The sequence below is a fragment of the Seriola lalandi genome, unplaced genomic scaffold (genome assembly GCF_002814215.2).
Source record: "Seriola lalandi dorsalis isolate HSWRI2012SDOR001 ecotype SW California unplaced genomic scaffold, Sedor1 jcf7180002054544, whole genome shotgun sequence".
NCBI lineage: Eukaryota > Metazoa > Chordata > Actinopteri > Carangiformes > Carangidae > Seriola > Seriola lalandi.
Window position 1 is genome coordinate 5,006,114 of NW_019525097.1, and position 9,213 is coordinate 5,015,326.

Genomic DNA, 9,213 nt, shown 5'->3' on the forward strand with positions numbered 1-9,213 from the left:
AACAGTGTTCTTAAAGATGACTGAATTAGCCTTCAAATGAATTTATTAGAGCAAAATTTAAATTTGTTAATTGTCACCTACAACACAAATGTAGAAACAACAGAGCACCTGTTTTATGTTTGTGACATGATCCTAAGCTTTGGCTGAGCTCCAAATACATAAATATAGACCTAGGATAAATTGAGGATATCATTCTTAGGATGTGTGCATCTGTTTTGGACAGGGGACCTTACCTGAACTGTACAGCGTTGAATGTGTCACTGTATTTGTCCCTTGTGTGCTATAAATAAAGTTGTTAGTTTAAAAAAAAAAGGTAGCAGTTCTTTGCCCCGCCCTTTCCGGCTGCATCAACCAATAGCCGTGTGGCTTTCCCCTCCAGTTCCTCAGTCACTCAACAGAAACAGAATAACGTGGAAGGTCCAAACAGTCGTGATACATGTTACCCCATGATGTCTTTAAGAAATCCTGTCGCTTTTAACATGGAGCCAGTGTCTGAATAGCTACTGCCCGTTGGACGTTTGTCCATTAATCACATTTAGCATCGGCACACTGGCTAGCATCTGTGTAACGTTACCGCTCAGAAGGTAGGAACCGAGGTTAACTATTAGCTTGTATCTACTCTTTTCATTTGAAATAGCTGAGTCTATCTATAAATACCTATAATAGCTAAAGATTTGTGGGCAGTTGCGTGAAACTATGATATAGAAGCTGAGTGAAATTTAACTAACAAGCTAACAAAAAAGCTATTTTCGTTTGACTAAAAAGTCAGCTAATTGTACTGGCAGTGGCATTTCAATGTTTGTTTGCTATTACATCTTAGTTACATAGCAGTTAGCTAGCTAACTGTCAGTGTCAGGTCTGGATACAGTATTTCTTGAGAGAAATAATTACTTTACTAGACTTTCTATAATTCCTTAATGATACATGCCCCTTTTTGTTCCTCCAGGTAGAATTCATACACTACCAATTTCACCAAGTGATTAAAGGCAGCTGTTTTACCTGAGTCTGACTGCTCTGCCGATGATGGATGACTTGGATAGAGAGCTGGGGCCTCGTGTAGATTTAGAGGATGACAGCAACTCTTCAGACACCAACTCTGCAAAAGGACATAAAAAATCAAAGCTCCCTCTGGCTAATCCCATGTGTGAAGGTGGGTTGTGCAGTATGCACCTACATATGTTCTTTTTACAATGAAGAACCTATTACAGCTACACTGATGAACTGTCTGGGCTCATATATCAGCCGTTGTTAATGCATTGCAGATATATTGGTTTCACATATGTCAACTGATAAACAGAAACATTTAAAGATTGAAATGTCACCAGTACATAACTTGTTATCCGTAAGCACTGAGTCCACTGAAGTCCACTCAAAACAACTTAATGCAACTTAGTCATAATTTATAATAAAACCAATTTATGGGATCCTTATTGACTGTTGGGCAATATATTATTGTCAGTTTTTTTCCATTCGCAAATATCAATATTGGTATCAACTCTCAAAAAAACACAGTATCAGCCAAGCTGTAGAACCTTTTTTTTTTTTTTTATCTTTAGAGACACCGGATGAATCTGGGTTTCACCAAAGTACCAGGATCTGTTTGGAGCAGATCAGAGAAGCCATGCTACATCATAGATGGCAAGAGGCAGCAGAATATATGGCATGTTACCCCCAAATGTTAGAAGATCCAAATCAAGGCTCCAGACCGCAGTATAAAGAGGTAGGTTTGTTTTTGTAGTTTATTTTGTGTTGTGCCCCATGGCCAGTCTATACAGACATACAAGACACAAAACATATAAAATCACTACTCATAATTCTACACTACAGTATAAATAAAACTGTAAAATTCCTGTTTCCAAAAACACAGCTTCATTCTTTTATACTGGTACAGCCAAAATACATTTCCATGGATTGCAGACATTTTTACTAAAGAGTATATGTATAAATACAGTGCCAGTTATTTATACAGTTCAGGGAAGTACTGTTTGCAAGTTTGATACCCACATCTTTGATATTAACTCTCTTTGTAGCTTATTATGAGACTCAGCACTGAGATCCTTCATCATCACCCCAACTCAAAGCTGGAAGACTACAACAACATCTATGAACGAATGAAACATTCAGGATTTAAGCATTACCTGATGGTACGTACGTAATAGACATGACAACACAGTGCACAGTTTGTTGATTTCCTTTTTTTTTGCTTTGCCGAATCACATTTGAGAGCCCGTTTCTTCGCGTCTCTAGGTCAGTCTGGAACATTCCTTCCACCTGCTGCTCCATGGTCACATTGAAGATGCAAAGCATCAATTGTCTGTTGCTGAAAGTTGGAGGTATGGAAAGGAGTCAGCAACTCAGTGTCAGAAGACTAAACTGATCCAGGCCTACAGGAGCCTGCTGGATTATATCATCTGGTGTGACAAAAAGTTCACACTCTCTAAGACTGGTGAGGTAACGCAGGACTCCACACCCCAAAGCATCTATTATTTACTTGGTTACATTGTCACATTGCAAGCTCTTGTGTGATGTCATACTGCCACCTACAGAGCAGACCCAGTAACTGCACATCAATGTTATGTTAGGAAAAATGTATATATGATTTAATGTTTTAAAAAGGCCTCTGTATTATTTGTCTCAAACCAGATGTAAACTGCTCCTTTTTATATGTTTGGCTGCCTCTTTTCAGACCACCCCGACTTCAGTGACAACCAAGAGATGCGTAACTACTTCAGACAGGCCTCTGTGAATCTTAAGGAGATTTTGAAAAATCCTGGTGTCTGGGACCCCTTCATACTGAGTTACGTTGAGGTAAACACACAGTCCCAACTGTCTGATATAATTATATAAATATGTATATTTTAAATATCATGAAGATAAATAGAATAGATCTGCAACAATTAATCAGTTGACAGAACATTAATCACAACAATCTTGATAACTGATTAGTTGTCTCTGTCGCTCCTTTTTTTTTTTTTTTAAAGCAAAAACAGCGTTTTTTTGTTTTACAAAAATGTCAAAAATATGTTGCTTCCATTTCCTTTTTTTAGTTTTTAAGTCTTCTTTGATAATACACATAATATCTGTTGGTTTTCACTGGATGGTTGGAGAAAACAAAACGTCTGCAGATGTCACCTTGGGCTTGTGATGTGCAATTTTCACAATTTGCTGATATTTTGTAGAAAGAACAATCGAGAAAATAAGTCGGTAGATCGGTAGATTTAGCCCGAGAACAGACCTACTATAAATACATTTTGATATTATTAGTTTCATGCCCCTCTATTGAGAAACTACCTTTTTGTGTTTCATGTTTTCAGATGTTCTTGTCAGGCCGTCTATTGTTCTGTGTAGGGAACTATCCCAACCTACTGTACAACCTTTGTTTTATTTTTGGCAGATGCTGGAGTTCTATGAGGATCACAGGGAGGCTTTGAACGTCCTGAATGACTACGCCTATGACAACAGTTTTCCACCCAATCCCAATGCGCATGTCTATCTGTACCAGTACCTAAAGCGGCACGACACTTCGCAGAGGAAACTGATGAAAGTGTTGAAGGTGCACATTACAAGCTAGTATTGACATACTGCTTTGTTTTGTCATAAATGACACTTGAAGTGGTTTTTAACATGATAACTTGAGCGTCATAATGTATTAAAATATTTGATTGTTACTTTCAAAGAGAGTTAAGAAACTAATAATCCCTGTGAAACTGTATACATTTGGGATTTTAACTACAACTTGTACCTGCCTTGTTATTAGATCTAAGGTAAAGCACACAGACAACACACAGTTATTAATGCATCTTTAAAACTTTACTTTCTTATGCTGTAGATCCTCCATGTTTTAGTCCCAAGCCACGAGTTGATGTTGGAGTACAGCTTTCTCCTGCTTCAGTCAGGTAAAAGCAGATTGAAATGAATTATCTACTGTTGGAATAAAAAAGGTCCAGGTCCGGGCCAGAGACTAAGTCTAGACCTCTTCACCAACACTTAACTTTCTACAGAACTGCACTTTTACTGGAGTCAAAAAATAATAAAAAAAGAAGTCACTGGAGATGATGATCAGAGTGAAGAGAATCCAATGCAATAGAATTTATTCTTTCACTGTGTCTGTGCATAATCATATATAGTTCCTTCTAAATTTTAGTCTTTGTGGACCAAGCCATCACTTTATTTGTCTGTTCTACTTCTGTTGTTATAGACATGTCTCCCAGTAACCTCCTCTCTGTTCCATAGTATCCATCATTGATGTGTTTTTGTTTTTGTTTTTTTCCCCCCAGAGAAAACAAGTGATCACCAAAAAGCTTTAGGAGTCGTTCTAGAAATGTTGGACTTCGCCTGCTGGAGGAGCAACATGGACGCGTGGAAACTTTTAAAGGCCATTATTCAGAAACTGCAGTTACAGTATGTAAACAAAATTTTGGAAGTTTAATTATTGATTAAACTTTTAACAAATTTCAGTTTTTTTTTATTTTTGAAGCCTGTTGTTCTGTGTATGTGTGTATTAAATACAGAGAAGACTGGAAAACGGTTGTCCATGAAAAAATGGCTGGAAGAACAGACTTTTGGCCTGCGCTGCACTTCACAAGCTTCCACGCCATTAAAGACTCCGAGGAGAACCCAGAGCTGATGGAGGTGAAAGCGTCACTGGCAAAAGTCCTCTGCCCTGGTAAGTCGGTGCACGTTTTTATACAAACACTTGTGGAGGTACTGTCAACACATGTGAAACAATTAGTCTGTAAATCTATTGGTTAAAAGAAAGGCACACATTTTCTGGTTCCATCTTTTTTAAATGTGATTATTTTCTGGTTGTCAGTCTCCTGTCACAGTAAACTGAATTATTTTTGGGTTGTTGGTGAGATAACACAAGTCATTTGTATAAATCATATTGGGTTTTGTAAATTGATTTGGTCATTTTCAGTATTTGACAACATTTTATGGACCAGTTGATCAACTAATTTAAAATCATTATTTCAGCTCTAATTGTCGTCTTAAAGGCAAATTTCACTGTCATTATTACCGAGATGGATGTTACAATGTGCCAGTCTTGGAAATGTATCTGCAATTGTAAAGGCAAATATTTTTAGACAAGATATTGGAGGGGAAATGCAATTTTACTGCTGACGGTCAAGTTCTTATTGTGCCTTTTTGTTGGCCTGGTGACTGCTGGTGGTGCAGTAGAGTCAGAAAAAGACACTGCGGCTGACAGCAGCGCATCACACTAATGTTAAAAAAAGATTAACCACGTAAATATTCCACACAGAGGAGCTTTGATGTAACAGCAATTTATAAAATGACCACCAAGCCACATTTTACAAGATGTAACATTAGCATGTTGTCACATTATGTAACATTATGTCACAACAGTCTTACTGTAGCTTCTTGCAGGAAACTTGACCTTGTACAAGTGGGTAGTTTACTCCCACTGCTGCACTAGAAACCCATTTAAATGACACTATGTTAGAAGATTAGTCTTTTGTGAACTCTTTTTATTGAAAGTTAAGTTTTTACCTGCATGGAACTGACATGATTCATAATTCAGAAGAAAACAGTGTATTCATTTTTCTTTTAAGAGAGATCCATACCGGTGCTAACAGCAACGCATTACAGGGTTTTCTTGCTTCTGTGGCACCATGTTATGCAATGACACGGTCTGTAGATGTTTACACTTCATTGATGTCTTTCTTCTTACAGACCTGATTCTTAAGTACACTGCTGGAGGGGTAACCAATGCAGAGAGGACTTGAGAGAATATTAAATTGTGCCTTCACGATTCACAATCAAGAACTGGGCTGAGATGCTGCCGGTAAAGGACTGGAAAACCACGGCAAAGGCGTCTTGATGAAGAGCAGGAATCTTCACAAGTGCTCTTCTTACATGAAGTTTATGTCAGCAGGATTTTTTTCTTTTTCTTATTGGGTGATAAAATATTCTTAACCTGAGCTTCACCTTTTTTAAACATTGTTCCCTCGTTTGAAGATAATTGTGCCATTAGCTTTATTGTGAAGGCACAAGCTACGCCGTCCACTGTGTGGAGCTCTTGTTCTGTATATTTGCACTGAGTATCTGGAGGGTATGACCACCTCATTTTGACAGAAACTGAGTGTGGCTCTGAATCAGTGTTCATGGTGCTTTCATGCTTTCTGTAAACATTTTAATGAGAGCAGAGTCTCAGTCTACCCTCAGCCGACCTTTGACCGCCGCATGGAGGGCTTTTAAGGTCATTAGTGAGTGTACATCACACACACACACAGCCTGAGGGATTTTCTCTCTGTCAGCTCTATTGTCATGTCAGAACACTCTACACAGACCTTTCAGCAACATGATGTGCAGAGGTTTAAGTCAGTGGGACCGACAATTGACAGGTGGTGACTGCTAATAGCTTTAAAATAAATGTGGGAGCTTCCTTCTGTTAAAGATAATAACTGACTTGTGATCAGCTTGACTATGTGCTAGTATATTACACAGAAACAGTATATCCATCCTTGTCAGTCCTTTATTTCACAAACAGTACAATGCAGTGTCTCTTGCAGTAGAGAGGCTCACCTCTTGCGATGCCATCTATTCAAAAAGGAGAGATTTTTGTACCAAGTATGTTTGTAATGGCGCGACCGGATCCTTGGCCTTCAAACGCTGTGTTTACTCTCCTGAGTCCTTTGCACCGAACCGTGAAATAAAGTCTTGCATCCAGCGGCATGCCAATTTAATAAATGAAAGTGTTTGTAATGATTCTGTTTCGGCTTGCTACCGTGTTGGCCATGCAGCAGCTCAGTCAGCCGTACTGTATGTGTGTGTTGCTTTGCAGTCATTACATAAACCAAAGCCCACAGCACTCGCCCGACCACAGGAGCAGCTGCAGAAGGGATCTGGGAATACATAACACATGTCGTTTGAAAATTCAAAACTCAGGGAGCAGCGGAGAGGATCAGGAGCTGGTCACTGCGTTGGATAGTGTCCTGGTTGTGACCTTTTTCAAGCTATTTTTTTTTTTTTTTGGTTCTGTTGGAGGGGGCTGGGTTGAATTGTTTAAATCACCAGCACAGATGTTCACAGTTGAGGCGATCACTGCACTGTCCTCCTGGACATGAAGTGACTCTGCTGGGAGTTTGGTTTCTTCCTCAAAGGCACTTTGACAGTTAAGATTCAAAGTGGAGACTCTCTTGTCTCAAGTCCTCTTTTACTCTTTTACTTTAACTTGCTCAAAGGTCGCTCACATCTTGAGCAACAGTAGTTTGCTGCTAAGACAATTTGATTCTCGTCATCTTTTCTCACCAACTCTGAGAACAACAAGGACCTGGTTCGTTTGGGGTTTCAATTTCTCTGCCGCCGGAGCAGACAAACTGGAGAAAAGTCAGACCTTAGAGGAAGCTGTAATCACCTATCAGGGATCATCAAGGGTCGCACACAACAAAAGAAATGTCCCTGCAACAACCATCAGCTCATTGTTGCCTCCTGAACCAGCAGCAGGGGTTGGGGCAGGGTGTCCTAGCTGTTACCACAACAGTCTGGTTTTTTTCTGATATAGGAGTGGACAAAATGGATACAAATTTAACTGTATAACAGTATATGTGATTTTATATGTGGATATCAATATAAATCAAAATATAGTCAAGGTCCTAAACATCCAATGTTGCCGTGCTGCAGTCCTGGTAAATGATTTGCACCGTTGCCTATAATGGTCCAATACAAGCAGACCTTGGTATAAGCAGTACAGTGAATTTTTATCGTCTCACTTGTATTGTTAATGCAAATGTTCAGCCCAACTGGTAAAATGCCAGCATGGCTGATTCTGTTGGCCTATTTTCCCATATCACAGATGCTGGATATCCGAACTGATGTGCATATATCGGCCTATAGGTGAACAGAACAGTATAGAGACCATGTGTTGCCTTTGTCCCTCAAAGGGCAGCGGCAAGTTACGTTGTGACTTATAACAGAAAAAGTCTTTTAATGTTATTTGTTGTTTAATATTGGCCGATTAGGGAATATTAGCCAATGCACATTGTTTTTTTTTATCTAAAAGAATAGCTGGAGATTTTGGAAAATACACTTATTTTCTGAGAGTGAGATGAGAAGATTTATACCAACATCATATCTACCATGTTTACCCTACAAACCAAATGTTATATTAACCTTTAAAGCTCACTATAACACGTTACAGCTGGTTTGTTTAGTACAAACACCTAAGTGTAAAAATGACAAGCTGCGGTTCTGCAGGAGTATTTATGCTAAGCTAAGCTAATCAGCTGCTTCAGAGTCACCTGATCTTCTCATCTAACTCTCGGCTCTTTCTTCAAGTCTCAACTTCTGTTATCTGTATGGGACGTAAAGATTTTGTACCATTTGGGCTGAAATTCAGACAGTTCAGAATCAGAAAATGCCCTTTTCATCAAAATGATGATATGTGTTTGTAACCTTTACTGTACTCATCCTGTCGACTAAGAACATACTGTACATGTTTACCTGGGAGAATAATGGCAGGTGGAGGGAGCGTGACACATTTACCAGCTGCTGACTACATCCACTGGTATTACTGGCCTCCGAGCAGCTCCACTGGTTCCACCAGCTTGTTCAGCGCACAGTCTGAGGGAACAGCAATGATGTATGTCCATCTGGGAGTGCACCTCAAGGTTGTTGGGACGTACTGTACTGTAAAATCTATCAGGTAAAAAATCCTGTCTCTGTAGGCTCATCTGACGACTCTACCAGGCACTTTAAAACCTCCTCGAGCCCAGGGAGAAATTTACTGACGTCCTCGGCCTAACCCCACTGTGAACTGACAGGCATAATAATTGTTTGTGTAATTAATCATCAGCGCAGGTTGCAAACTGAATCTATTTGCTGCCGAGGAAAAAAAAAAAAAAAAAATTACACAAATCGTGTTGGGAGAGATGTTTTAATTTTATGCCTGGCGTAGAGAAAAGGCCCTGGATGTTGCTTTGCTGTGTGAGGCTGACAATAATTGAGTTTTCCCTTCTTGTACAGTTTCTCTCCCTCCTCTCTGAACACAAAACACACACACACACACACACACACACACACACACACACTGCAGTTGGTGACTCAGGGTCTCGCTTGGTCGGTCTGCAGGGCTCTGAGGATTTGTAACCTAAAATCCAGACTCGCACAGTGACAGTGTAACATCTCAGTAACTCTGCAAGACATTTGAAGTCTGGTATGGTTTGAGAGTGGGGGAGAAAAAAGAAAAAAGAAAAG

At 39.5% G+C, this 9,213-nt stretch overlaps 1 protein-coding gene across 2 annotated transcripts; it reads left to right on the top strand.

The window, feature by feature from the left end:
* The first annotated feature begins 388 nt into the window (after nucleotides 1-388).
* On the top strand, nucleotides 389-6,699 carry taf1a (TATA box binding protein (TBP)-associated factor, RNA polymerase I, A). 2 transcript variants are annotated; one of them, XM_023414876.2, is made up of 11 exons: nucleotides 389-584; nucleotides 947-1,150; nucleotides 1,557-1,720; nucleotides 2,031-2,144; nucleotides 2,248-2,446; nucleotides 2,687-2,808; nucleotides 3,395-3,553; nucleotides 3,830-3,896; nucleotides 4,278-4,401; nucleotides 4,512-4,666; nucleotides 5,692-6,699. In XM_023414876.2, exons 2-11 carry the CDS (start codon nucleotides 1,021-1,023, stop codon nucleotides 5,742-5,744), a joined length of 1,287 nt encoding a protein of 428 aa, XP_023270644.1. In that variant the 5' UTR covers nucleotides 389-584; nucleotides 947-1,020; the 3' UTR covers nucleotides 5,745-6,699. The 2 variants fall into 2 exon arrangements, with proteins under 2 accessions (XP_023270644.1, XP_087032419.1); XM_087176293.1 differs by lacking the exon at nucleotides 389-584 and having other exon boundaries at nucleotides 1,018-1,150; nucleotides 1,559-1,720.
* The last annotated feature ends 2,514 nt before the right edge of the window (nucleotides 6,700-9,213 follow it).

Excerpts from the sequence above, each read along its gene's own strand:
- taf1a (XM_023414876.2), top strand. The coding sequence starts at position 1,021 with ATGATGGATGACTTGGATAGAGAGCTGGGGCCTCGTGTAGATTTAGAG. Across the intron at positions 2,145-2,247 it reads GATTTAAGCATTACCTGATG|GTCAGTCTGGAACATTCCTT; the intron begins GTACGTACGTAA and ends TCGCGTCTCTAG. Across the intron at positions 3,554-3,829 it reads AACTGATGAAAGTGTTGAAG|ATCCTCCATGTTTTAGTCCC; the intron begins GTGCACATTACA and ends CTTATGCTGTAG.